We start from the raw sequence: 26,436 nt of genomic DNA, 5'->3' as shown, positions 1-26,436 counted from the left end.
CGCTCCTGTGGGGTAGCCTGTCCCAGCCATGTTTAGACCTGTAACTTGTACTCTCCGTTTCACCTTCACACTTGCCACACGCGGGGGACACGAATGACCCTCGCACGATCGCTGAGCGCTCGAATACGAATACACGCCTGGTAGATATTAACAGATCAGGACTAATGATTTTGTCGTTCGGTTCCTCCCTCCCCCCGCGCTCTCAGCCTTAGAACCTGTGGGACTTTGCCTGCAGGTCGGACACGACTCGGGTGTCGACGATGCGGTGGTGGAACACCACGTACTCGAACTTTGTGAAGATCCACCAGAAGATTATGTAGATGGCGAGGATTTGCACCCACGCGAATTTCCAAATCTCCAGCGTGGTGGGCCTGTACAGCACCTGTTGGCTGGTGGGGATCCTCACGCGCGCTTGGAACGTGAAGTCCGGGGAGTTTCCAGATTCCCACACCGGGGTCTTCGCGTCGAGGTACGTCGACTCGTTGCGGAAATTGTATTGATTGAGCACCACAGGCAGACGCAGCGTCGATGCATCGCGCGTGTCGCCCTTAGCCTCGCCGTGCTCCGCAAACGGGAAGACGCTGTAGTTGTAGTCGTGGCGGGTGAAACCGGCGGGGATGGCGTCTCGCTGATCGAGGCGGAGATATCCGTCGACGTACAGCCCGCTGCCCGCCAGCGGCGACGAGTGCGAGGCGTACGCCATGCTGTTCATCACCAGGTCGACGCGGCCGCCCAGCGAGTAGTCGAAAGCCATCAGCGCCTTGACGCCGTGGACGTCGCCCACGCCCCTGACGACAGCCTTGATGTCGATCAGGTCCACCTTGCCGTCGGAGTTGACGTCCTGCTCGGACGCGGAGATATCCACGGGCGCGAGCTTGTTACCCATCAGGTAGTTGACGCTGTCGAAGGTGCTCCACACCCGCTCGGTGCCTGGCCCTTTGCTCGTCTCAAACACGAGCAGCATGTCGTACTTGAACCTGACCGAGGGCTGGGTGACGTACGTGTGCGTCTTGACCCAAAGACCCCCGGAGGTTAGCGCGATGCTGAAAGCGATGATCAGCGATGCGACTGCGGGGTTAGTGTGGGAGTGGGAAGGGTCAGCGATGTCCGAGAAGAGACTAAAAAGCGGAGGAATCCCCGCGAATCGGGGTGACATTTTCAAAAAAAGAGCCCGACCACCACGCGCCGGGTGCGAGAGCGAGAGCGAGGATTGATTCATTGGGCGTGAGACCGCGTCATCGACACTCGTATGCGCGATGGGCGTTTGGGCGAGGATGCGCGGCGAGATATTCCGGCACTCACTTATGCAGAACGGCCTGTACAGGAAGGCGACGGAGAAATACGGGGCGTAGTGCCGCCTGGAGATGGGCTCCACGTAGACCTGAACCATCTCTCCCAACCCTTTGCTCTACCCGGACCCTCCTCTCGTAGTATGAGCGCGCGACTTCGCTGCGGCGTCCGCGTGCTTTCGGCGCGCGTCGCGAGGTCAAAATTCGGCTCTCGCCCCTCCGCGAGCGCCTGCACTATGCCCCTCCGGCGCCAGATTCAAATCCTCTCCTAACGGCTGGAAAATCCGGCCGGCCGGAACAGTGCTAAAATCGAGGCAAACTGATCCTGACAGCGCCACCGGTTTATGGAGGCGTCCAGAGCGACGTCCTTCGGTGGCGGAGTGGCGCCCACACGGGTTCGAGCGCGCGCCCTGTGCTGAATGGCGCGTATCCTATTCTTTGTCGTCGTCGCGCTGGTCGTGGGCCTCGTCGGCGGGGAGGTGGCCAGCCCGAGGGAAGGAAAGACGGGTCACGGCACCCAAAACCACCCGTCGCTTTCAGGGCCCTGCTTTTCCTCTCCCACCGGGCTGTGGTGCGGCAGCGACTGCCCCGCGAGATGCGAGCTGGAGGTTGAGTATCGCGCCGATGCGATTCGGGTTCTCGATGCCTACATGAGTTTTGAAGCCACGCTGTCGCTAGTGAACCGGCGTGCGGTACAAGTAGCACTAGGGGCAGATACAGGGGCACTCCAAAGCTGGCAGTTGTCGTGGGCGTTCGAGCCTGGGGAGAGGATCGCCAGAGGGGAGGACGGTGGATGGATGTCTGCGCTTAGGGGTGGTACCGCCGTGCTCATCTCGCCCGGCGGTCCGGGGGGGCAGCCAGCGCGGGTGGTGAATGCATTCGGCGCAGGAGTGATACCGGCGGGAGGGGGGGAAAGGAATTTTTCTTACGACGTTGTTCGCGAGACAATGACTGACCCTGAGCCTGTGCACTCGGTGAGATTAAACGGCGTCGAGTGCGAGGCGATCGATGCAGCGGATTTGGAGGCGATGGGAGACGATAGTGACGAGTGTTCAGCTCCCGCTGACAGACACTGGAGGTACTGCTGTGGCAACCTGCTGTCATCGCCACCTCCCTCGCCGCCGCCGCCGGCAATACCTCAATATCCCAACGCGCCTTTATCTCAGTTGCCTCCTTCACCTGCGAACCGATCGGAGTTCAGCATATCGAGCGCGCCTCCAACGTTGCCACCGTCGCTGGATCCGGGACGCTCCGAAAGCGCTGCGTGGTACGAGAGACTGGAATCCATAATTGCCGTCGGCGCCTTCGCCATTGTCGCCAGCTGCAGCGCGGCATTCGCGAAATGTCAGGGCACAGGACAATCATCATTGGATGCTGATAGTCCATCGGATCGTGTTGAAGCTGGTGTATCGCATCGCAAGCGCACGCTGCTCCTCCCTGGGCAGACTCCCGCGACATTATTTGACGACAAGAACGGGTCAGTCGTGAGGGGCGCAGGGACGTCAACGCGGACCGTTGCCAACGCGCGCGTCGGCGCTGCGAGCGTCGGCGAGCAGAACACCGAAAACAGTGAAGAAGACGTACTCGCTCGGCTGATGACGTTTCCTGGTGCTGGCGCGTCATCGCTGTTCGCCCTTTCTTCCACACTCGCGCCTGATCATGTGAGTGAGATTCAACTCCAGGATGTGTGTCTTGGTGAGATGCTCGGGCAGGGCGCGTATGGCACGGTGCACCGTGGGGAGTGGAAGAAGGACGGTGAGGATGATGTAGTCCTCGTGGCTGTCAAGACGCTTCACGCGATGACGGGTGTGTCACGCCAGGAGATGCGTGCCTTCACAAGAGAGGTGGCTGTTTTGAGCCGACTCGATCATAAAGGCATTGTGCGCCTCCTCGGAGCATGTCTGCGACTCCCACACGTATGCATCGTTGAGGAGCTCATGCAGGGAGGTTCATTATGGGGCTTCATACACGGTGATGGGTCATGTCGCTTCGGAAGAAGACTGACATACGAGGAAACATTGCGAGTTGCGAAGGATGTTGCGGGTGCCATGGCATTCTTGTCCACCAAGGGAATCATCCATCGTGACCTAAAGAGTCAAAACGTGCTCTTGGCATCTCGCATGTGGACCTCGGATTGGCGAGGTGGAGATGATGAGCCCACCTGGGCCAAAGTGGCGGACTTTGGCATCGCTAAGGCTCACGGACACACGCTGATGACAACTGCCGGGGCGACACAAAAAGCTCCTAGCGGACAAGGCACACCAGCGTACATGGCCCCCGAACTTTTCCGAGGATTACCCGACGCGGGAATGGACGAGAAATGCGATGCGTATTCATACGGCGTGATGTTGTGGGAGTGCGTCACCGGAAGGGTACCCTGGGACTGGATGGCCAATCACCTTCAGGTTATATTTGCAGTGGCCGTCGAGGGCAGTCGACTTCCGCTGCCGGATGCATCTGAGAGCTGCGGCGTGACCGAGGAGCTCAGGGACCTGGTTCTTCAGTGCTGGAAGGAGGATCCAGCCTCAAGGCCGAGTTTCAAAGACGTTGAGAGGCGCGTAAAGGCGATGAGACGACACCTTGGGCGCCTGTGACGTGTGAGAGAGCGTGCCCCTTTTTTTGGGTGTTGAAAAAATTTTCCGTCCTGCTTGTGGGAACAACCAAAACAGATTAGATCGCCCCGATGCGGTTCGCGGCGAGGAGCGCGTTAGCGCTATGCCTCTGCGCAGCGGCGGTCGTATCTTGCGAGGGCGTGAATACGCTTTCGAGCAAAGATAACACTTTGGCGAAACATCCGGATGCACAGGCAGCGTCACCCGAGTGGACGCTCGACGAAGAGGGACTGGGCACTTGGGAGACCTGCGACACGTGCGAGCAGTGCATCCTGGACCCACTACCCGCGGGGGTAAAGCCGCCAAGGCCGAACGGGGGAGGTCCCGGGCGGGATCCTGGCGTGGTACACTGCAAGAAATGCCTCGGCTGCAGCGTGATCTTGACGCGGATGAAGGAGTCGCAGCCGATGAAAGCAATAGGAAAAGACGTGAAAGTTTTCTCTGGAGCATCGGGCGCGGCAGTAATGAAGGGCGTGACTGCGGAGCGAGGCAACGTCTTTGTCAAGGCGTGGTGCGGACTAAAGGGAAACTATCGGCAGACGCCCAGGAATCATCCGTTGCCTACTAAATGTGAGCATGACGGCGAAGACATCCCCTCCTCCCAGCGTAGGCCGTGCCAGCTCAAGGGGGGAATCTTTGGCTGGAGCGAGTGCAATTTCAAGTTCCTCAACGCGCTGGACAAGCTTGCAGAGGACGCCAACCTGACCGCCGCCACGCCCAGGACTTGGACCGAGCATGTCAAGTCTTTCATCCCCTGGCAGGAGGGTGACGAGGCTAAGGGGATCAAGGTCGACACGCGCATGCAGTTCTATGAGGTTGCCGAGGGCGCATCCATCGAGGCGCTGTATGGGGGCGTGCTTGACGCGCGGACCATGGCACTGACGAAGAAAATTCCCCACGAGGACGTGGTTAGGGCCGCGGTGTTCGACCTGCTTTTCAGTGAGCAGGATAGGCACGGGCAGAACGTCTTCGTGAGCGAGACTGGCCGCCTGCATGTCATTGACAACGAGGGCGCGTTTGGTCCCATCAACTCGATGCTCATCCCCGGCGGGCAGAAGTACGAGGTCTACCGCATCGGCTACAACGCGGTTTGCTGCGGGAACCTGCCGGGTACCGAGGAGGAGAATTGCCCGGGTAAAATATCCGACGCGTCCGCGCCGGAGGTGATGATTGACTACAGGTGCCACGCCCCCGGGAGGTTCATTGGCACAGCGCTGCCTCCAGGGTTGGAGCCGTTTTTGCGAAGGATAGAAAAGATGAGTGCCCAGGCGGTGTTTGACCACTACGAGATGAGTCACCTGGAGCACGCCAAAACTTTCAAGGTTCGCGTCAGCGAGATGCTCGACGGGGGCTTCGAGCGTGCCATGATTGCGCAGTACGCCAGGCAGCCGCCGGGCGACGGTAAGCAGTATGGGAATGATTTCTTCTACGGGTTGCAGCCGGCATGCTGCGGTGCCAAAGAGGGAGCCCACTGCAAGGTTCGGATTGCGGGTCGTGAAGAGCAAAGCTTCAACAATCTTTCGGAGGAAGATAAGCTCGTATGGCCCGGGAACGAGCCCGGGCGGGAGGCAAACACGTTATGGCCTGGTCCGGTGGAGGCCCCGCACCTGAAGAGACCGATGGGCAATAAGCTACGAAGAGTTAGACGCTTTCTGCTAGGATTCCGGCGAGGTCAGGATCCCAGCCGCGGCGGCGCTCGCGCAGGACAACCTCCACCTCTCCATGCGCTTGGCGGTGGACGACGATAACGGCGTCATCACCTGCGAGCACCTGCTGTCCGCGCTCGAGGCGATCGGCGTGGACAACGCGAGGATCGAGCTCGAGGGTTCCGGCGAGGTTCCCATCGTGGACGGGTCTGCGTACCAGTTCGCGTACGAGTGCGCCCGCGTCGGCCTCGTCCCCGCGCACGCCGACGGATCCACCGCGGAGGTGCCCCGGATGGCGTGGCGACCCAGCGAGATGATCACCGTGCGAGACGGCGACGCTTTCGTGCAGTTCATCCCGGACGCCGTCACCAAACTCCTACCTATGCCCCGCGAAAGAGAAGTAAGTGGGGCGTCGACACCTCCGACATCGAGCAGGGGAGCTGGGGCAGGATCAGGCAGATGCTGAAGCGCGAAGCGGAGGCGCGGGGCGAGGAAATGCCCAAGTTTTGAGCCCGAAGCTTCGCAGTCATCACGTAGCGAACGCGGCGACGTCGCATCTTGTAAAAAGATTCACCATCAGAGGGCCGGTCTGAGAGGGTCACGTATTTTAGAAGCCAATGTTCCTAAATGTCTCGTCTCGTCTCGTCTCGACCCTCCCAACCTCTCGTCTCGTCTCGTCTCGTCTCGACCCTCCCAACCTCTCGTCTCGTCTCGTCTCGTCTCGACCCTCCCAATGCCTCATTCTCGTTTGTCGACGCTGCGTCGCAATCCGGATTTTTTATCCCCGAGGTCGTCAGTCGCGCTCAAAGGTGGTGTAGATGGGCGCGGGCAGGTTGCGGATGCGCCCGTTCCGGCGCGGGTCCTCATCGTTGTCCATCCCGCGCGGGCGCTTCTTGCCGGATCCGCCGGTGGACGACCTGGACCCGCCGGTCGCAGATATCTTCGTAGAAAGGTGGCGCTCCTTGAGGACCAACTTCTCGAACTCGTCGCCGTGCGCTGCAACGCCCGCTCGGTTGTAGCGCTCAACAATGAGCTGCAACCTCATCACGATCGCCGCCTCCAGCTTGGGTCCCCCGTCGTCGGGAACCGTGTCGATCACCTTGGCGCGTTCCGCAGCCGATGTCAAGGCAACGTTGACTGTCTTGCCGGGTGCGTGATGAGGGCACGCAAACGAAATCTTCGGGTGCGCCCTACCCCGGGTTTTCCTCACTGCCAGGCCGACAATCACGTTGCGAGTGATCGTCTTGCCGCATGCGCAGCGCGTCCCGGCCGGGAGGCAGATCGGTTCATCCTCGATCCCTCTCTTTGCCGCGGACGCCTTGTACATGGACAAGCCGGTGGCCTCTTTTCTGGACCCGCCGAAATCTGGGTCGTCCCACCACTCCTTGCTCTCCTCGCTCTGCGCCAGCCTGCGGTTCGCGCCGAGCTCGGGGTCGTCCCAGTGGCGCCTCACCGAGGCGCTGAGCTTGGCCTTCCGCGCCTCGATCACCTTAGCCGAGATCTGCAGTCCCCAGGCACCGAACTGTCTCAGGTGCTCAATCCGCGCCTCCTTGACCTTCTTGTCGACGCGACAGCCCCACATGGACTGATAGTTTCTGAAGTAGCGGGTCCGCCGAGGGGACCACTCTGCACACCGCGAGGGGAAATTTTTAGTACCGAGCCCAAACCCTGAGCTTGGAGAATGAAACGGCTCGAGCCGGGGTAAAGCGCGACGGCGACGGAAACGAGCGGGTTGGGGAGGATGACTCACCGGAGCCGTAGAAGCCGTACTTTGACAGCCTCTCCTTCTGCCAATCCTCCATCCTCTGCGCGTACTCGGGGTCGTAGTCGACGCCCGCGTCCTTGGACAGCGCGGCGATGAGCTGCTGCGCCGCCGCCTCGCCCTCCCCGCCGAGGTAAGTTACAAACTCACCAAAGAGCTTGAACCAGCTCGGGCGCCTCAGCGCGAGGTTTCTCCAGCGGGCCTGAGTGAAGAGGCAGAGATGCACACACTTGGGCCCGACGGAGATCTCCTCTCCCGGCCAGAGCGGCCTCGGGGAGTCCGCGGCGCCGTCGCCGACGTTGTCCCCGAGCCAGGTTTTCACCTGCGACAAAACAACGCGCGACAGGACACGTTGAGAGGTGTGGATGGTGTCAGTGTGAGGGTCGATGGAGAGCGACGCGGGTATCCGTGCGGGAAAAGAACCGGTTGGCTATGTCTGCGGCGATGACCGATCGCCGGTGAAGTCGGCTCGAAGCCACCCGCCGCGACGGTTCATCGTCGCAGAAAAAAACGGGTTGGACCTGTTACGCGCCAGCCGGCGTGTAACCCGACATACTAAACCTGTACCACCGTCACCCGGAATCTACGGCCTAATAAGCCGAAGACATGCGCCGCCGTCACCAGGCATCCGCACTCTCCCAGTGGCCGTTGGGGGACGTACCGGAAGGCCGAAGCCGGCTACCTTTTCCGGTGGCCCCAGGCAGTTCAAGGCACACAAGAACAGCCTATTCACCAAGGCCTCAGCGAAGGGTGGGAAGCCGAGCCACATCTCCTTCCCCGTGTCGTGGTGGCCGGAGAACGGGACGATGTTCGCGACCACCATCCGGGAGAAAGCCGCGGGCCCGAGCGCGGTGTTTAACAGGCCCCAAACACGCGACTTCAGTCTGACGACGCCGTCCGAGCGGTTTTGAAGAGCTCGGAGGACCCCGTCAAGCCCTAAAGAAAGGGTCTCAAAGTGCCCGAGGACCAAGGTGAATGGATCGCGGAGGCCCTCCGCGTCCCACACCGCATCATCGGAGAGGTTGACGGGCGTAAACTTCATCTTCCGCCCCGTCAAGGCGGCGACGAGGTCGATGACATCCCGAAGGTCGTCCTGATACGCGTCAAACCTCTCCTTCGCGGTGAGGAGGCAGTCGGGCCTCTCGCGCGCGTCTGCTGCGATGCTGAAGCTGTCGCAGTAGTCGCGGACGGTCTTGAGGTTGACATTTATAGGGAGTTTTGCGGGTGCCTTACCTCTCTTACCGGGCGCGCGCGCGGGTGCCATCGTGCCGCGCGCGCCTGGTTATGCCACGAAAGCTCCAGCTGTATTTTTGCTTGAGCAGGGGCGGGGGTGCCAACCTTTGCGCGGTCGGAGGGTTAGCGCGACGATGGGGGCGTCGGCTTCAGATCGAAACCGGGTTTGACGCGATCGATCGATCGAGGAGGTTGCCGCGAGTGGTGCGTGTCCAGACCCGCGCCTGTTTCCGCGCGTCTGGTGCCGCGCGGCGCTTGGGCGAGGAGGGGTGCGACGAGCTTGGGGGTGCCAACCTTTGGGCAGGTGACGGTTTCGCGTGGCGCCGGCGACGGGGGTGGTGACTCACCGGGCGGTGACTCGCCGCGCGAGGGTCGTGACGGGGGACCCGAGCCGGACTACACTCACCCTCACCTGGACTAAGTCTCGGATCTCGCCCTCCTACGTGATGAACGGTGCCATATTGCAACCTCGCTAGCGTTTCGGCGGGCATGAGTGTTACTTCTCCTCCTTGGGGAACTTGAAAGCGTTCTTCCTGGCCCGGGTGACAAACCCGATGCACCGCCGTTGCCCCGGGTGCACAGCCTCCACCGGGTTACCTTCGCCGTCCACCACCTCGCCGCCCGCGTTGTACCACGCCACGATCCCCCCGACCAGGTTTCGCACCTCAACCTTACCCTCCAACTTCTCCGCCAGGTCTGAAATCATGAACGCGGGCTCCTCCAGAGCGAAACTCTCTTGTCGCTCCCCGCCGTCGCCAGAACTTCGACTGCGTCACCGTCGATCGCGTGAGGTGTCTGGGACCACTCCATCCATTTCACTACCGCGCCAGATCCATGCGGCGCGTCTACTCTCGCCAACTTGACGCTTGTTCCCGCCAACCCATGGGAGATCTTGTAGAAGACGAGCGAGTTTCCGATCATGACCGCGGCGACGCCCGCCGCACTCAAAGCGACCCGGGTCGGCATTCGACCAGCACCGCACTCGTCCGATAGGTCCACGCTCGCAAGAACTTTGGGGTCCTCGCCGACGTCGTACCTCACCGAAAGATTCCAAAGTTTCAGCGTCTTATCCTTGGACACCGTGACGGCCCTTGTGCTGCATGGGGAGAACTGCACCCAGTTCACTGCGGATCTGTGTCCCTTCAGAGTCATCGCCGCGCGCTTGGAGTCGACTCCCATCGGTGCGCCCTGCCTAGAGCGCAGAACCAGCCAAATCTTCACCTCGGACGTGAACGTGGAAACGGCGATCATGTTCCCATCCATCGAAACAGCCGCATTGTGGTTCTTGAACTGCAGGGTGTCAAATCGACCTATTTCGACCCCGCTGTCAACCGCCCAAACCCGTACCCCCGTGGAGTCTGACGAGCACACAGCTACGGGAGGAATCCGTATGGGCGCGCCCCCTACACCGAGTCCTTCGCCCCCGCCCCCACAAGACAGAGAGATTGCCGTCTTTCCGTCCATGGCGCTCTTCTTATCCCATCGCACCTCCGGGGGCTTGCCCGCCGCATCGTAAATAGCAAAACTGACGAGACGAGTTTCACCCAACCCCGACGTCCCCATTACAACGATTCCATCTGTCGCTGCCGGATCATCCAGCGCCGCCACGTTGGCGAAGCACGCGCCGGTCGCATCGCGATCGAGGGGGATTCGCAGGGTCCTTGGGGCCCTGCATGTGGCACCGCCATCCAGTCTGAAAACTCTCACCGTCGCGTCGTCACACGCGGTGACCACTGTCGAACCGTTGCCGCTGAAACTCACCATGTTCACTGCATCCGTGTGTCCCTTCAGCGTGTTGATGTGGAGTGGATGGTTCTTCTCTGCCGCGTGCTGGGGTTTCTTGTGGGTCTTTGAGGGTTTCTTTGGCACGACGGACGACGCGCCTTCGCGTTGTTGGCCAACCCCCAAGGGAGTCTCCGAAGGGCCAGACGACGCGGCATCCCCCGCGGGTTTGTTGACCTTACCACCATTTCCAGACTTGGACTTGGACTTGGACTTGGACTTGGACCTGTTACCACCCTTTTTATGGTGCTTGATGCCCAGCATCTCCTCCTCATCGAGACCGAAACCCAGCAGGTCGTAGATCCACCTCGCTGCGGATTTCGTCCAAGAGAGGACTGCGGTGATCACCAAGTACACCCACACAAAGGCTAATGAGAAGAGAACCACCTTAGACTCCATCGACAGGGTCGCGAAGGTGTCACCGACCGGGGCGTTCATCGTGCGGGACTAATTCTCCTCCGATTTATCTCCCTGAGCGTCGTCTGTCTGCGAGTGTACTGCTGAGAAACTCGCTTTCGGACAAGTTGGAGCGTGATCTGAGACCAGCTGCACTCAGCGGTCTTGGCGGCGAAAAGTCCGAGTCCTGGCAATCCACGTCTCCCTCACTGGACTGGTGCGCCTGCGGACGGAGGCGAACCAGTCGAAGATGGCTTCTCTAGCGATCGGATCTGCGACGATGAATGTCGTTCGCAACGGGGAAGGCGCGCGGGCGGCGACCTGCGCGGCGTCGGGCGGGGGTCACGCGTCGTCGGCAGCGCGCCAATCAGGGGTTTTGGGCGGCCTCCCCCGTTCTGGTCGCTCCCCGAGCCTGACGACGGGGTTCGCCGGGACAAAGTTGCGAGAGGCACCTCGCAAGACGCGCTCACACTGCTCTCATCGACTGCAGGTGATGACGACCGCGCGTTACGTCAAGTCCGGGTTTTCCACCCAGGATCTTCAGGACAACGGAGGTAGACTTGTGGCGAACCTCGACGGCAAAAAGATTCTCATCCAGGAGTTCATGGGGGACGTCTACGCCGTGTCAAACAAGTGCCCGCACCTGAACTTGTCCATGCAGGGAAAGACCGCGCTGTTGAGCGCCAAGTTAACGGATGACGGTTGCATCGTGTGCCCCGCGCACGGGTCCCAGTTCAAGCTGGACAACGGCGAGCAGGTTGGCGAGTGGTGCCCTAATCTGCCAGACCTACCGCTGGTGGGAAAAATTGGCAACGGGCCCGCACCACTGCCGGTGTACCAGACGCGGGTGACGGACTCTGGGGACATTGAGGTCGACATCGACGGGTCCGGCGATAATCCTGACTCACCCGGCGGCAGCATGAGCATGGACGAGGAGGACGTCGGCATGCTGCGCGGCGCCGAGCTGCAGCAGCTCATCAACATGCCGCTTGCCGACAGCAGCAAGGGAGAGAACGTGGTGGGCGCAGAGGGCGTGCCTCTGGCGATTATCGAGGCCGAGAGAAAGTCCAAGCCATTGCGTCGCTACAGACTAGGATCATATGCGCTCGCCTCGTCGGTGGCCGCGGCGCAGATGGTAAGCGTCATCCAGGCAGGAGTGGAGGCGTGGCCCACCTGGAACCAGCAGGCGGTGGCGGACATCGGGATGGACATCCTAGTGATCATCTCGGGAACTCTGCTCTGGCGAACGGAGCTGCAGAACCGGGCCGAGAGCCTCAAAACAATATGGGCGAAGGCTCAATCCAGGGAGGAGAGTTTGAAGAGGGCCGAGGCAGGGTTGGGCGACACACTGTGGACCTCACGCATGCGAAAGAAAAAATCCAAGGATTGATTGCTCTGTACGGCAGTAGAATTATGTTGCATCAGCGTTGCTCGTCATTGTTCTTCAGCTGTCCCATCGCCGCCCTCGGATGATTGATTCAGCTTGAATCCCGCGATGAGTTCTTCGACCGCCTCTGTGTCAATCCCAGAAGCTTTCAATGCTTCGAGACTCTGCTCCATCATCGACTGTGCAAACGACTCAGACTCAAGTTCTGCCACGTCAACACCTGCACGAGGTGAATCCTCCCCAAAGGTTTTGTCGAAGCCGGGATAGAGTTCTTCAGCGGCAGCGAGAATTTCCTCCGTCGCATCCGGCCCGATTATTTCACGCAGCGTTGCCTCCGCCAGTTCCGCCATCTGTTTACCTTCATCCTTGTCATCCCTGTCTGTCTTGTCACCGTCTCCGGGAAGTGCGTGCCTGATCAGAACACCCACGAAGACTATACACCTCTGCACCAGCTCACTGGGTTCATCCTCGCCGCCATTCTCCGATAGCCACGGCACGAGGAACTCGGCCACCGACGCAACACCACCTAGCTTCATGAACTGCCTTCGGCACTCTTGGTCTGGCCCCGATAACAAAGCGAGGAGTGCCTCCAGTGTCTCCAGTCGCACCTCGTCCTCGTCGGGCTGCCCGTACTCCACCTCGGGATCGTCGAAGTCGAACTCGAACAACAGTTCGTTGCCTACCGGTCTGCCATGCTCGTCGAAACCACCCGGACAAGATATCCTGAATGGAGGGCCCGGTTTCTTCTCCTTTGCTTTTTTCTTCATATCCTCAAGCGTCCCGTCAATTTCCGCCTGCTCCACCTGTCGCTTCCAATCCTCGAGCGCCCTCGCCATCTGCCAAGCGAGCGTATTCTCCGTGGGATCGGGAACGCCCTTGATGAAGCTGTGTAGTAGGGCCTCCACAGCTCCGGCCTTCCCCGCAGCCTCGCAGCTCCTTGGCGAGTGCAGCCACAGTCCACGCAGCAGACGCAGCGCCTGGAACATCTCAGCCCTCGTCGGTGGATCCATCAGCTCCGACTCTTTACCCGCTTCCCTGTTCCGCTGCTTGTCCGCTACCGGTTTACTCCTGAAGGTTACGTCGAGGATCATTGGCACGTGATCCGTCTCGTGCGCCGCCATCCTCTGCCTGAACACATCCACCAGTAGGTCTCGCTCCTCCTGCTCAAACAGCTCAACATCCGTGAGGTCGTCCAACACCTCGACGAACTTGGAATAGCACGACGCACGCACGAACGCGAAGTTGCGACGGGGCGCTGCCCTCAGATGAGCGAACGCGAGCTTCCATTGCTCGTTGCAGTGTGTGCGGTCGAGCGCCGCGGCGAGCGCCTGCAACGACGGTTCCCATCCGCTGACGGGGTCATCGTCTCCTCCGTGCCAAGGGGCGGACAGGTGGCCTCGCGGCCTGATGGACACCGGCGGAGGGTTGTCGATCTCCTCGACATCCCCGACGTTCCACATTTTTAGTATGGCATCTATATCGACGGACATCTCACCTGATCGAAGGGTTTGAGGAGGTTAGGGCAGGACGATTGGAGGTTGGGCAACCGGGTGAGATAAATGTTCGTTCGCTCTCCGTCGGGTCAGATTCGCCTTTGTTGGTCACTGCTGAGACAGACGTGTGTTCGCGGGGGACACGCAGACATCGCCGTTCGGGGTGTCATAGGTTTCAATCTCAGGATTCGTCCCGTGGCTGCTGAGCGTGGGGCATTCTGTGCCCCCGCCACGACTCGGACGGGGACCCGCGCTTTTACTTTGGCCCACGACAATATGATTGAGGTGTCGCCCGCCTTTGCGCAGCGCCGCACCCATGGATGAGGGGCGGGCTGGGATAACGGGCTGCCTTCCCGAGACGAATCCCACGATTGATGCAGATACCCCACCCCGAGGCAACGTCGTTTCGCGCCGCGCCCGCGACGCCATGCACGCTCAGACCTTTTACTAAAGCAGTCATCACCCCCAAAACGAACCGGGATCCGAGCCCGAAACCGGCGCCCTTGCGGACAAGAGTTAAGAACTGTCGCACGGGGAGGGGAAAACGAATCCTACCCAGAGACGAAGTGCGGGCGATGAGACCGCTACCGCAAAAGACAGCGCGCTCGGCGGTGTGGCTTTCATACGAGACTTCCAAGTGAATGATAAAGTGTCAGTTACAACAAATGCAGGGAGTATTCGTCCACGTCACAGGTCTTGCCTCTTTAATCGAGCACCTTCATGACGTAGGAGCCGATGGCGGCATCCTGCGCGCCAGTGCCGGTGAGATCGCACACGATGAGTTCCTTTCCGGTGCGACCCTTCTTTGTGCCATTGATTACCTCACCGAGCTGGGCGTGAACATCCGTCTCCTTCATCACGCCGGCCGCAACCGCACTCCTCAGCTCGCCCACGCGGAGGCACTGCGCGGTGATGTCGGTCACTACCCTGGCTTTTTTCATCACCGCCGGGGGGATCTCGTTCTTGGTGGGCTGGTCGGACCCGGACGCGACGATGAGCGCGTGGGGCTTGAGCCACTTCAGGTCCAGCACCCACTCGCCGCCTGGGGTCTGGGTGAACACAACATCAGCATTTCTCACAGCCTCCTCCGCGCTGGAGCACGGGGTGAAGGCGTAACCGAGCTCGGCGGACATCTTGTCGCAGAAAGCGCTGTTCTTTGTCATGTCACGTGAGTAACCGTACCCCTGCTCGAAGCCGTGCACGGTGGCAGAGCTGCGCGCCATGGCCTCGGCAATGACGCCTGTCCCGATGAACGCCACGCTCTTGGCATCCTTTATGGCGAGGTGCTTGACTGCTACCGCTCCCGCGGCTCCGGTCCTGAGATCCGTCAGGTACCTGTTCTCGTGCAGCACAGCCTTCGGCCCGCCATTCGTAGCGTCACACACCACGAACACGCCCGAACCCGCAGGCAGACCCTTCTTCACATTGTTGTAGAAGCTCACGTTGGCCAGCTTCACAGTCCACGTCGGCGCGCCCTCGATGTACCCGCCCTTGATGTGGCAGTCACCGGGTCCAGCCTCGGGAGTCTCGGCGATACCGATGTGCATGGGGAGGGGCACATCCACTCTGCCGTTGGCGAGCTGGGAGAAGGCATCCTCCACAGATTCAGTGAGCTCCCGGCTTGGCGCCACGCTGGACTTGATGGTGTCATAATCGTATAGCTTGGGCGCAGGCAGCCTCGGCTTGTTGGCGTCAAACACGGGCGGCATGGCGCCCGGAACCACGCCATCGAGAGCCTTCATGACGTAGGACCCGATGGCGGCGTCCTGAGCGCCGGTGCCGGTGAGATCGCACACGATGAGTTCGTTCCCGACCCTGCCCGGCTTTTCGCCATTGATTATCTGTCCAATTTCTGCGTGCACGTCGTCAGCAGTCATGAGGCCAGCTTCAATTGCGCTGCGAAGCTCGCCAACCCTTGAGCACTGAGCCGTGATGTCGGTGACAAACTTAGCCTTCGCCATCACGGAAGGAGGGAGCTCGTTCTTGGTGGGCTGATCCGAACCGGAGGCAATGATGGTGGCGTGAGGTCTGAGCCATTCCTCCTCCAGCACCCACTCACCTCCCGGCGTTTGGGTGAATACAACATCAGCGTTTCGCACGGCATCCTCAGCGGTGGCGCACGCGTAGAAGGGGTATCCGAGTTCCTTTGACATCTTCTTGCAGAAGGTAGAGGACTTCTGAGGCGACCTGGCGAAGGCAAAGGCCTCCTCAAAGCCGTGCACGGTCGCAGTTGCTCGCGCCATGGCCTCGGCAATGACGCCTGTCCCGATGAACGCCACGCTCTTGGCGTTCGGCGCGAGATGCTTGACGCAGACAGCGCCAGCTGAACCGGTCCTGAGATCCGTCAGGTACCTGTTCTCGTGCAGCACAGCCTTCGGCCCGCCATTCGTAGCGTCACACACCACGAACACGCCCGAACCCGCAGGCAGACCCTTCTTCACATTGTTGTAGAAGCTCACGTTGGCCAGCTTCACAGTCCACGTCGGCGCGCCCTCGATGTACCCGCCCTTGATGTGGCAGTCACCGGGTCCAGCCTCGGGAGTCTCGGCGATACCGATGTGCATGGGGAGGGGCACATCCACCCTGCCGTTGGCGAGCTGGGAGAAGGCATCCTCCACGGCAGCCACGAGCTCGGCGCTGGGCTTGACGTTGTTGATGATAGTGTCGTAGTCATACAGCACGGGCGCGGGCAGCCTCCCTGGCTTGGCCCCGTTCTTGTTCTTGTCGAAGCTATACGTCTTCGCGGTGGCACCGTTAGTGGACTCGGCAGCCATCATCCCGGCGGAATCCTTGCCCACCATGCCCATGTTGAGTTTGCTCTTGGACAGGCTGAAGTCCACCGCGTACTTCTCAGAGAGGGCCTTGTACAGCGCCTCCTTCATCTCGTCGCCCGTCAGCTCGCAGGTCACGTCGACCTGGACAGCGTGGGAGTCCTCTTGGAGCCAGGCGCGCTCGTGGACGATCTGCTTGATGGACGCCCCGACGAAGGCGATGACGGCACACAAGCCGGCGATGCCGCCTGGTCTGTCGGGCACAACCGCGGAGAAGCGGATGAGTCGGCCGTCGTTGACCAGACCGCGCTCGAGCACGTTCCCGAGGGTGGAGGTATCGATGTTACCACCGCAAAGCAGGACGGCGACGTTCTTGCCCTCGAGCTCGGGCAGCTTACCGGCGAGGCACGCGGCGATTCCCGCGGCGCCTGCGCCCTCCTGGACGAGCTTCTCAGTCTCAACCAGGCGAAGGAGCGCGACAGAGATGTCCTTCTCGGACACGGTGACGAGCTTATCGACCCTTGGTCTGAGCACTTCGAACGAGCGCGGTCCGACGGTGGGCACGGCGAGGCCGTCGGCGAGCGTCGGCGCCGTCGGAACCTTGACAACCTGTCCCGCTGCCATCGCCGCCGCCATGGACGGGCATCGATCGGGCTCGACGCCGATGATCTGAACCTTGGGGTTGATGGTCTTGACCGCGAGCGCGATACCCGCGATGAGGCCGCCGCCTCCCACAGGCACGACGATGGCGTCGATGTCCTTAGCGTCCTCGAGAATCTCGAGGCCGACCGAGCCGGCGCCCGAAATGATGTTGAAGTCATCAAAGCCGTTGATGTACTTCATGCCGTCGTTCTCGACGTAGGACCTGGCGGCGAGCGCGGCGTCCGCGATGGTGTCGCCCTCGAGAACGACGTTGGCTTCGAGCGCGCGGCACTTCGTGATCTTGGTCAGGGGCGCGATGGAGGGCATGAGCACGGTGACGGGGATACCGAGCTCGCGGCCGTGGTACGCGAGAGCGAGCGCGTGGTTACCGGCGGAGGCGGCAACGACGCCCTTCTTCTTTTGCTCCGGATCGAGCGCGAGGAGGGAGTTGCGCGCGCCACGTTCCTTGAAGGAACCGGTGGCCTGTTCCCACTCGTGCTTGAGGTAGATTTTCATGCCCGTGAGCGCGCTGAGCGTTCGGCTGTGCGTGCACCTGGTTCTCACCACGCCCGAGCGGATGCGGAAGTGCGCGGTGGAGACGTCCTCGAAGGAGGGGAGCTCGAGGCCGTTTACGACCTGACGAGGAGTGATGATGCACTCTTCTTCATTGGAGGGGTCGCACCCTCGCGCGGCGCGAGAGACGATGTCCTCCTCGGGCTCCTGCACGGCACAGCGCACCACGCGCCTGCAGTTGTTGTTTTTGACGCGTCGGGCGGTCGAAGATCTGAGAGTTGCGGTGGGTCGGGTCCGCGCCGCTAGCGGGGTTCCGCACAGCGCGCTCGAGACACCGGTCATATTTAGGATGTGTTCGACGGTTCCTCGGCTCTACTCCGTTACCTGGCAAGGGGCAGGGGATGGGGCGAACGTTGAGGCGACGCGGGAGATGTGCCCTTTCGTTCGCGCGTGTGCTGACACGGAGGAGATAAGCAGAATGCACGAAAGGACGCGCGTCTCCACACGGACCAGGGGCGAGGGTCCTCTCTAGCGGTGGGATGGGTTCGCACCTTACAGCGAGCGTCGAGACGTGGATAAGGCGGACTCGGGCGTGCGCCTTCGATTGGCGCGAGTTCGAGCGCGCGCGCAGCGAACGGTAGCCAAAAAAACGTCTGGGCTTAGCTGGAGCGCGATACGCTTTTTGCGGCTCGTGATTGGCTGGAATGTCAAACTCCTTCGGCACCCTTCCTCTCTTTTGGTCCTCTTTTGTTGCCCACGAGGCGACTTCCAACGTTCTGCTGAAATCAGCGAAACGCGCGAACTGAGCTGGCAGTAGGGAGGAGTAGGGTTGTTGGCCGCTCGCGCCCCCTACCGATGGAGCCGCGGAAAGCCAGCCCCGCGAAGGATGGTCCGTTCGGGTTCATGAGCGAGGAGAGGGTGGATGACGATATCATGAAGGAGGAGAAGGCATTCTTCGGCGCCGTCAGGCCCGACGAGCCCCTCATCGAATACGCCCCGGTGCAGAGCACCGACCAGGTGCTGCTGATCTCCCCGACCGCGTTTGGCTACAACCCGGAGGCGGCGAAGGACAACCGCTTCATGCACGCGGTGGACGAGGGTGAGCTGGAGACTATGCGAAGAAAGGTGATGCGCGAGCACGAGAACCTGGTCGACCTGCTCGGCAACCAGAAGGGACCGTTGCAGATGACTGTCCACCTCTTCGATCACAAGGAGAGCCACGGCACACCAGACGCGGTGTTCCCAAACAACTGGTTCTCCACAGCCCCGGACGTGCTGAACTTCTACCCGATGAAGAACGAGAATCGACGGAAAGAGCGCAGGAAAGATCTGGTGACCTACCTCGACCGCATGTCCAAGTGTACCATCGACCTGACATACGAGGAAGAGACCGACCCGCCTCGATTTTTGGAGGGCACCGGGTCGCTCGTGCTGGACCGAGTGAATCGGGTCGCGTATGTGGCCATCTCCGAACGTTCGGACAAGGGTTTAGCCGAGCACTGGGGGAAACTAAATAAATACGAGGTCGTGTCATTCGACGCTAAGGACAGAAACGGGGATCCCATCTATCACACGAACGTGATGATGAGCATCGGCACCGAGGCGGCTCTGGTGTGCAAGGACTCTTTGAGCACGGAGGACTGGGAGAAGGTGTCCTCGTCGCTCACAAATACGGGGCGCGTCATCGTGGAGATAACCATGGAACAGATGGAGTGTTTCGCTTGCAACTGTCTGGAGGTGAGGAACTGGAAGTTTTTCCCCGCCCTCGTCATGTCCACGCGCGCGTACAGGAGCCTGAGGGAGGACCAGCTTGAGGTTTTGCGGGAGCACTTTGACGGAATCTATCATGTCGACCTGACGACGATTGAGGACGTGGGCGGCGGTAGCGTCCGGTGCTGCATTGCGGAGTTGTTCGACGGGTTTCACATCGTGGATAAACAGGGGGTCGTCAGGGACATAGAAATCAAGGGCTTGAAGAGCGTGATGTAGCTCGTCTCGTTCGGCGCAACTTGGAGTTGCGCCTCGAGACCCGTGAAAATCGAGACGCCACGTCACTTCTCCCGGATCCCGGCATCACCCGCTGCCTCGTCATCCTTGTCGTCTCGCCGCGAGCGCACCACCAGAGAGGGCGGCGCGACGTTCGTGAACTTGCCTGTCCTCGAGTTATTCAGTTCCCTGGATGCGACGTACACCCTCGAGATAGCCTCCACCCCGACCGGTCCCACGATCAGCACCCTCCCAGTCTCCTTCACATCCTCCTCCGCGGCGTACTCCTGCGTCTCCCCCAACGCCGCGGGGTCCAGCAGCATCACGTAGAAGTAGCCCTCCTGCTCGGCCAAGTGTTTGTTGGCCCAATCGAGAAGCTTCTCCGGGGTTAAAAATGCCTCCACCGCGCCGACGTGGTGAAAGTCCTCGGAGACGTAAGCCTCGATGCCCTCGTGGCCGACGGGGAGCCGGCTGTGGAAAAAACGCGCGGGGGTGATGTGGTAGAGGGCATTCTCCACGGGACCCGAGCTGTCGGACTTGGAGTAGACCCCGCGATGGTACTTGATCCGGGTATCCAACTCGTCGTCGCAAAGGCCGACGAGCAATGGGCTCGTGAGGTCGTTCATGTCGCGCGGCTCTCTGGCGGTGCGGTACCCGCATCGGTGCAGTCGAGAAGTCGTGCGGGTTTCTTCAGTAACGCTCGCTCGAAAATAGCCACTCTGTCAAATAATTTGACCAAGTTCCAGCCAATCCAATGAGAGGTGCCGTCTCTTCCCCGACGGTCCTCATTCCGCGCCGCGAGGGATTCCGCGGGCGTACTGTGAGTGTATCGCGGCGACATCAACCGTAAGTCACATCCTCAACCGTCGAAGTGGACCTGCGATAGGTTTTCATGGAAGATATCAATGAGTGTCGCGAGTTCCGAAAGGATTTGCAAAAGTCACCTGCCGCGGGAAGTCCCGAAGATGCCGAAGGACAGGAGATATGGGTAGGGGTAAGAATAAGGCCTCCGAGTGATAAGGAGCGACAGGCGAGGGAGCTTCAGGTGTGGGATATGTCCGAGGACGAGCGTGAGCTTCGCTTAACAGTAGCTGCGGGCCCCGTCGCGCACGCTTCTCCCCAGAATGCGACCAGTCCCGGGAAAGAATCCGCTTCCGCCAAGTCGGGTCAACGAACTCGGTACACGGCCGATCGCGTGTTCGGACCGCAAGCCGCGAATGATGAGGTGTACGCCAGAGCCGCGCGAGACATCGTGCGAGGCGCGCTTCGAGGGGTGAATGGGACCGTGTTCGCGTACGGTCAGACCGGGGGGGGCAAGACATACACGATGCGCGCCATCACTCGAGGAGCAATTGGAGACCTGTTCCAAGCTGTCCAGGGAGACGACGAGCGGAAGTACCTCATGCACTTCTCCGCCGTGGAGATTTACAATGAGATTGTGAGAGATCTTCTCGTGGATGCGCCCGCGCCGTGGACCGCCGCGGCATACTCCAACAACTTCTCCAACATGGGTGGAAAAGGCGACGACAGAGGGGGATGGATGGTGAAGGATGAGGCGGGAGCTGGCAACGCCGCGACAAGCCAACTCGCGCCTGGAGTGTCCGAGCCCCTCAGGCTGCTGGACGATCCGGAACGCGGTACCGTGATTGAGCGTCTGATTTGCACGCCAGTGGATTCGAGCGAGGCACTCGAGGCTTTACTTCGTGAGGTTGAGGCTCGTCGACAGGTTGGCGCCACAGGCATGAACGCCGAATCGTCCCGTTCTCACATGATCGTGCGCCTGACCATCGAGAGCAGGGTCGCGAGCTCGGCCGATGAAGCGGCTGTCGACACGGAAGATCGAGGTCCGGCTCTGACCGCAACTCTCAATTTTGTGGACCTTGCGGGGTCCGAGCGTGCGAGCCGAGCGCAGTCCTCTGGTACGCGGCTGACAGAGGGTTGCCACATCAATCGATCACTCCTGACCCTCGGAAAGGTGATTCGCAGCCTGAGCGAAAAGAGTGAACGTGGTTCAGATGAACACGTGCCATACCGAGACTCAAAGCTTACTCGCATACTTGCGAGCTCTCTCGGTGGCAACGCGAGGACGGCGGTCATAACCTGCATCTCTGCGGCGGCATCCGCACTCGAGGCTACAAGGGCGGCTCTCTTTTTCGCGTCACAGGCCAAGCGCGTAAGAAACCGCGCTACCGTCAACGAGGTCATCGATGACAAGGCATTGATTCGTCGTTATCGGGCAGAGATCGCTGAGCTTCAGCGCATCATTGCACTTGCCACTGGGGACACCAACAGAGGTGAATTGTTCGGCACTGCGGAGGAAATTGCTCGCATTCGAGAGGAGAAGAGAGCTGCGGAGGAGGCACGGGCACGAGCTGAGGCTCGAATAGCAACTCTTGAGCGCTTTCTCCTCGGAGGTTCCACCGCCGAAGATGACGGCGACGAAATCCTCAACGAGGGACACAGACTCAGCTCCAGGCATCACAGACGAAGATCCTGGTCACCATCGCCTGGCAAACCCATGCGCCGCCGCCGCCGCGGTACCCCAAGCAAGCAATCAGCAGTGAACAAACCCACCGCATCTGTCGCCGTGAATGAAGACACTGATGACCGTGGTCACTCGGTTCGCGGTAAGCTTGGATTCTTCAGGCTCGTCGGCTCCACTGTGCGCCGCTCACTCGGCTTTGCGCTGAACAGGGCAGCAAATGCCAAGGGCGCAGATGTAATCAGCCCGACAGCAAGCCATCCCAACACGCCAAGGTCAGCGGCGAGCGATACCGATGAGTCTGGATATTCACTCACTGACGATGATACCCTCGGGGAGCTTGTATCACTGGCCGCTATTCGCCGGGCACGCGCGGATGCACTCGCCGCAGAGCTGAAAGCCGACACCAGCAATGCAACGCCCGTCGAAGTTGTCGCCGCTGCCGCTGCAAACGAGATCTCTGAGAATAATGTCGGACCCACCAGCATCGATAATGGATGCAACGCTAGCCCGGGTCGACGCGCCGAGGCTGGGCGGCAGCTCGAGGCTGAGCAGAACTTACTGCGGATGGGCGTCACCACGCATGCGAGGAGGGGTGAATCTCCTGAGGCTGTCATTGAGCGCCTGCAGCTGCAGCTGAGAGAACTTCAGGAGGACAAGGTCGTCTACGACATCATGGACGCGGCAAAGGAAACACTCATCGAAGGTTTGGAGTGCGAGTTGTCTCGACTGAGGAGCGAGCAGGAGCGCATGAACTCTGCGCAAGCTGCAGCGGATGCGCTCCAGCGAAAGCTTGAGCTCTTGGAGACTGACCTTGGCGTGTTCTGGAAAGAAGGCGAGTCCCCGAAGCCTTCACGAGAAGGAAGCGGGTGCAGTGAAACGTCGATTGATGATGACCCGATCGTCGACACAGAGGCGCACATTCGAGTGAACAACGCGTACGATCTAACAGACCTGAGGGATTCTGTCCTCGGCAGCCCGCTGAAGAGCCTGGCGAAAATTGTAACCGCAGGAGCTAAGATTGTCAAGGTTGTGGATGCCGCCCTGAAGGAGGAGGACGAGGACAACTTGCCGCCGAGCGCATCACCGCTCTCTGAGCTCAGCCTGGTGAAGGTCAGTCAGCACCGACACACGCGATCAAGGAGTCGTGGATCGATTGGGCCCAACTGCGGCGGGAAGGAAAACTTTGGAGGTGATGGATTTGTGAATCCCTTCTCGGAGGCGGCACTGGCAGAGTACGAGGCTGAGAATGAGATGTGCAGCTGGGCGTCGGATCAGACGAGTAGGGTTCTCGAAGACGATAGGACGAAGAGCAAAGAGAATGCGCTTTCTGCCATGGGTGAGCTGCCAGAGGAACCGAAGACCCTGATCGAGGATCCTCTGAGCGTTGACACCGTCATCGTGCACTACGATCGAGAGCTGGAGCAGCGGGAGATGGACGAGACGTTCCGTCGCCACCGTCGCGCCATGTCAGATTTATCCGGAACGACATCGCCTCGAGTGGACGATTTCCCACCCGACGCGAGAGCCGCGGAGAAGGCGGCGGTGAAGTGGGAGAAGACGACGCTCAAGCACCAGATTGCCGGCCTTCGCGAGCGTTTCAGGGAGGCTCTCGCAGAGGCAAACGCGACGCGCGACGCGCTGGACGGCTACAAGGACACCGTCCAACGGGTCGAGTTTCAGAAGCGATTGCTGTGCGCGCAGGTCTTGGAGCTCGAAGCCTCGCTCGCGGAGAAGGAGGAGGAGAGCGCGAGGGTGGCGGAACGCGCGAGAGAGCGAGAGCGGGAGTTACTCGAGCGCGCAAAGGCTGGAGCCAGGTTGTCGCGTCAACCGGACAGCTGGGCGGGGTTGCCGACGGCGTCCTTCTTCCTGCCAAAGATTGTTCGACTGTGGCACCAGCTCCGGGTACCCCTTCGGCACCGCTCACAGTTCCTCCTCGCGTTCAGGGGGCGCGAGACCTTCTACTTCGAGGCTGAATACCGGCGACTAGCGTGGCTCAAGGAGAGCCTCGTGACGGCAGCGGGATGGAGGGTGCCCGACGACGACGACGGGCGCCGCTCTGTCGGAACCGAAGAGATCGCCGCGCTGCCGCCCTCGCTGAGGGAGGCTGAGCGAAAGCTCGCTCGCGAGCGTCGATACCTTCGAGGGATGGCTCGACGCCTCGAGCGGCCCCAGTTGGAGGCCATATTCACCCAGTGGGGAATACCTCTCCGATCGAAGCGGCGCAAGCTTCGGCTCGTGAACCTGCTGTGGAGTGACACCGACGAGAAGGGGCGCGGGTGGTTGACGAACGGGTCGCGGTCGACGGATAGGTCGCGGTCGATCGACGAGACCGACTGCTTCGTCCGACTGCGCAAACACGCCGAGCTCGTGCTGCAGCTGCGCGGGGTTGAGGCGACGGAGGACATGTTCGGCTTGGTGTTCAAGGCTGGGACGACGTCTGGTTCGGCGTCGAGGGACGCGGGGCGGTGGCGCGCGGCTCGGAGCCTGCAAAGTTTGTGGACCGCCGCGGGGGGTGGGCGCCGGCGACTCGAGACTATCGGGATTTAATTCTGCTAAGGTTAGTAGCTACATATGATATACGGCGGTCACGCCGTGAACTTGAGGCACCGGGTCTCGGTGTGGACGGCGTTGCACTTGCGACTGCAGAACTTCATCCCGCAGCGAGCGCAGTTGTAGTTGGACGCGTAGCCGCACACGGAGCAGTACTTTCGAGCCGTGGACGTCACCGATGGACCCGCCGCCGCGGTGAGGTACGTCGGTATCTCCCTCGGCACCCTGTCCAGCATCGCCTCGTCCAGGTGCGCGGCGAACGATCTCGGCCCTTTCTTCGTCGCCACCGCGCCGCGCGTCGTTCTCTTCCCACCCTTGCCCCCGCCCTTCTTCTTCAGGACCGTGCCCACACCCTCTCCCTCCTCGACCTCATATTCGCTGTCGTCGTCGGCCGCCTCCGCCTCGGCGTTATCGTTCTCGAGAGCATCCAAACGAGCAGCGGCGACCTGCGATGCGGTGGGGGTTGCGGGGCGAAAAGTTAGCGGGCGGAACGGGAGGGCGGCATCGGGTCGGGAAGACGGACGGATGGAGGGCTGCTTCGCACCTGTCGTCGCGTGTCATCGTCCACGCGCTTAAGCGCCTTGGCGACTGTCTTGACGCGGGTCGACTTTCGCTCTCCCATCTCTCGAGCCTCGCGCGCGCCTGGGGAGGATGAGTCGGCGGCCACGAACCGGGAGGCGACTTCGAAGGTGCAGTATCCCGTAGATTTTCGAGTCGACCGATCGCGAAATTTCGCCCTTCGGTTTCCGTTGAAGTTGAAAGGGGACCGAAAGGTGCCGCGGAAAGGTGGGCTTTGGACGGGGGTTTGCGAGCCGGGTGACGTGTGAGACCCCGCAGCGCGTCATGCCGCATTGAACTCGATCGCAGAACGCCCGGGGATGACCGCGCGCGCTGCGACAGCGACTCGATGTTGCTTTTCAAGGTTCAAAATTCCCATTCTTTCATTCTATAGACGTTCTTAAAGTCTCAACGACCTCCCTCTTCCTCCCGCATGACAGCAAAACATGTGATAGATTCTAGTACAATTCCGTGTCCTCGCCGGGCATCTCCTGTGCGACGCTCGCCCTGGCGCGCGGCCACTTTCGCCGGGTCTCGGCCGCTCACTTCTTGCTCTTCCCCTTGCCACTCTTGAGCGACCCCTTCTCGCTCTTCGCCGGTGGAAGAGCAGCTGCCGCGCTGCTCTTGGGGTTCTCAGGCGCCGTCGCCCACATCGCCGCGCACATCGCGAAGATATCCTTGGGGCTCTTGGTGGGGTTATCACTCTTCACCTGAGCGACCTTCGTCCTCATGAACTCGTTGAACTTGGTGGGCGCGCGGGGAGCGCGCTTCTCCTTTTTCTTCTTGATTGGTTTGCCGTCCGCATCCAGCAGCAGGGCGCCGGGGCCCCTCTTCCCCAGGGTGACGCCTCCCGCCGCCGCGAAAATCTCGGAGATCTCCTGCGCAGCCTCCGCGAGCTTCGCGAAGGCCGGCGCCAGCTTGCTCATTTCCATGTTGGTACCTGTGGTGCGACGACGCTGCCGCGCTGGCGTGAGTGCCAGATCAGCAAAAAAAGCTTATCGCTTTGAAATCCTGGTTTGAAACGGGTCTCTCAAAATGAACAATGAAAGGAAGTCGGATTTTACACTTTTTGAGCACTGTTCATCTGTTCAAAATCATTTGGGTTCTGACTCTTGGGACCCTATCAGACTCGGTGTTCACGCGGTTCCTTTTTGTTAGACTAGCGAGACCTCCTCGTTTAAGGCTCACAGCGCTGGGAGGAGCGATGGACATGGTGAAGGGTTTTGCATTGAAGGCGAAGGAGAAAGGCTCGGCGGTGGCGGCCGCGGCGAAGGAGAAGGGCTCAGCGGCCATGGAGAAGGCCATGGAGAAGGCCAAGGAGTCAGCTGGGA

The 26,436-nt window shown here is 60.8% G+C and overlaps 15 protein-coding genes across 15 annotated transcripts; 6 read left to right on the top strand and 9 right to left on the bottom strand.

The window, feature by feature from the left end:
• Positions 1 to 125: 125 nt before the first annotated feature.
• MICPUN_105599 (predicted protein) lies at positions 126 to 1,509 on the bottom strand. The gene is made up of 2 exons (XM_002502124.1): positions 1,303 to 1,509; positions 126 to 1,068 (listed from the first exon to the last, which is right to left on the bottom strand). Exons 1-2 carry the CDS (start codon positions 1,388 to 1,390, stop codon positions 209 to 211), a joined length of 948 nt encoding a protein of 315 aa, XP_002502170.1. The 5' UTR covers positions 1,391 to 1,509; the 3' UTR covers positions 126 to 208.
• Positions 1,510 to 2,884: 1,375 nt separating this feature from the next.
• On the top strand, positions 2,885 to 3,883 carry MICPUN_81795 (predicted protein; the record flags this gene model as incomplete). Its single annotated transcript, XM_002502506.1, has 1 exon — positions 2,885 to 3,883. The coding sequence occupies one exon, from the start codon at positions 2,885 to 2,887 to the stop codon at positions 3,881 to 3,883; it is 999 nt and encodes a 332-aa protein (XP_002502552.1).
• Positions 3,884 to 3,972: 89 nt separating this feature from the next.
• On the top strand, positions 3,973 to 6,057 carry MICPUN_100576 (predicted protein; the record flags this gene model as incomplete). Its single annotated transcript, XM_002502505.1, is given in 3 exon segments — positions 3,973 to 5,541; positions 5,561 to 5,947; positions 5,983 to 6,057. 3 exon segments carry the CDS (start codon positions 3,973 to 3,975, stop codon positions 6,055 to 6,057), a joined length of 2,031 nt encoding a protein of 676 aa, XP_002502551.1.
• Positions 6,058 to 6,340: 283 nt separating this feature from the next.
• On the bottom strand, positions 6,341 to 8,351 carry MICPUN_100575 (predicted protein; the record flags this gene model as incomplete). Its single annotated transcript, XM_002502123.1, has 3 exons — positions 6,341 to 7,173; positions 7,298 to 7,631; positions 7,971 to 8,351. The coding sequence occupies 3 exons, from the start codon at positions 8,349 to 8,351 to the stop codon at positions 6,341 to 6,343; spliced, it is 1,548 nt and encodes a 515-aa protein (XP_002502169.1).
• An 893-nt stretch (positions 8,352 to 9,244) lies between these two features.
• MICPUN_58662 (predicted protein) lies at positions 9,245 to 10,762 on the bottom strand (the record flags this gene model as incomplete). The annotated part of the gene is made up of 1 exon (XM_002502122.1): positions 9,245 to 10,762. The coding sequence occupies one exon, from the start codon at positions 10,760 to 10,762 to the stop codon at positions 9,245 to 9,247; it is 1,518 nt and encodes a 505-aa protein (XP_002502168.1).
• A 208-nt stretch (positions 10,763 to 10,970) lies between these two features.
• MICPUN_58661 (rieske ferredoxin) lies at positions 10,971 to 12,110 on the top strand (the record flags this gene model as incomplete). The annotated part of the gene is made up of 1 exon (XM_002502504.1): positions 10,971 to 12,110. The coding sequence occupies one exon, from the start codon at positions 10,971 to 10,973 to the stop codon at positions 12,108 to 12,110; it is 1,140 nt and encodes a 379-aa protein (XP_002502550.1).
• Positions 12,111 to 12,154: 44 nt separating this feature from the next.
• MICPUN_100573 (predicted protein) lies at positions 12,155 to 13,597 on the bottom strand (the record flags this gene model as incomplete). The annotated part of the gene is made up of 1 exon (XM_002502121.1): positions 12,155 to 13,597. One exon carries the CDS (start codon positions 13,595 to 13,597, stop codon positions 12,155 to 12,157), a length of 1,443 nt encoding a protein of 480 aa, XP_002502167.1.
• A 637-nt stretch (positions 13,598 to 14,234) lies between these two features.
• MICPUN_108284 (predicted protein) lies at positions 14,235 to 15,894 on the bottom strand. Its single transcript, XM_002502120.1, has one exon. It carries the CDS (start codon positions 15,841 to 15,843, stop codon positions 14,305 to 14,307), a length of 1,539 nt encoding a protein of 512 aa, XP_002502166.1. The 5' UTR covers positions 15,844 to 15,894; the 3' UTR covers positions 14,235 to 14,304.
• A 549-nt stretch (positions 15,895 to 16,443) lies between these two features.
• On the bottom strand, positions 16,444 to 17,868 carry MICPUN_81963 (predicted protein; the record flags this gene model as incomplete). The annotated part of the gene is made up of 1 exon (XM_002502119.1): positions 16,444 to 17,868. A coding segment is annotated over one exon (1,425 nt), but the record flags the coding sequence as incomplete, so codon positions are not given.
• Positions 17,869 to 18,528: 660 nt separating this feature from the next.
• On the top strand, positions 18,529 to 19,437 carry MICPUN_76048 (predicted protein; the record flags this gene model as incomplete). Its single annotated transcript, XM_002502503.1, has 1 exon — positions 18,529 to 19,437. A coding segment is annotated over one exon (909 nt), but the record flags the coding sequence as incomplete, so codon positions are not given.
• Positions 19,438 to 19,577: 140 nt separating this feature from the next.
• MICPUN_58656 (predicted protein) lies at positions 19,578 to 20,138 on the bottom strand (the record flags this gene model as incomplete). The annotated part of the gene is made up of 1 exon (XM_002502118.1): positions 19,578 to 20,138. One exon carries the CDS (start codon positions 20,136 to 20,138, stop codon positions 19,578 to 19,580), a length of 561 nt encoding a protein of 186 aa, XP_002502164.1.
• Positions 20,139 to 20,566: 428 nt separating this feature from the next.
• Positions 20,567 to 21,769, top strand: MICPUN_81659 (predicted protein; the record flags this gene model as incomplete). Its single annotated transcript, XM_002502502.1, has 2 exons — positions 20,567 to 20,965; positions 21,119 to 21,769. Coding segments are annotated over 2 exons (1,050 nt in total), but the record flags the coding sequence as incomplete, so codon positions are not given.
• A 261-nt stretch (positions 21,770 to 22,030) lies between these two features.
• On the top strand, positions 22,031 to 24,572 carry MICPUN_50300 (predicted protein; the record flags this gene model as incomplete). The annotated part of the gene is made up of 1 exon (XM_002502501.1): positions 22,031 to 24,572. One exon carries the CDS (start codon positions 22,031 to 22,033, stop codon positions 24,542 to 24,544), a length of 2,514 nt encoding a protein of 837 aa, XP_002502547.1. The 3' UTR covers positions 24,545 to 24,572.
• A 10-nt stretch (positions 24,573 to 24,582) lies between these two features.
• MICPUN_58654 (predicted protein) lies at positions 24,583 to 25,169 on the bottom strand (the record flags this gene model as incomplete). The annotated part of the gene is made up of 2 exons (XM_002502117.1): positions 24,583 to 24,993; positions 25,092 to 25,169. The coding sequence occupies 2 exons, from the start codon at positions 25,167 to 25,169 to the stop codon at positions 24,583 to 24,585; spliced, it is 489 nt and encodes a 162-aa protein (XP_002502163.1).
• Positions 25,170 to 25,472: 303 nt separating this feature from the next.
• MICPUN_108283 (predicted protein) lies at positions 25,473 to 26,067 on the bottom strand. The gene has a single exon (XM_002502116.1). The coding sequence runs from the start codon at positions 26,035 to 26,037 to the stop codon at positions 25,648 to 25,650; it is 390 nt and encodes a 129-aa protein (XP_002502162.1). The 5' UTR covers positions 26,038 to 26,067; the 3' UTR covers positions 25,473 to 25,647.
• Positions 26,068 to 26,436: the final 369 nt, after the last annotated feature.

Source organism: Micromonas commoda, chromosome 5 (genome assembly GCF_000090985.2).
Source record: "Micromonas commoda chromosome 5, complete sequence".
Taxonomy (NCBI): Eukaryota; Viridiplantae; Chlorophyta; class Mamiellophyceae; order Mamiellales; family Mamiellaceae; genus Micromonas; species Micromonas commoda.
The sequence above is the reverse complement of the archived record's forward strand: the minus strand, read 5'-3'. Positions and strand labels throughout refer to the sequence as shown.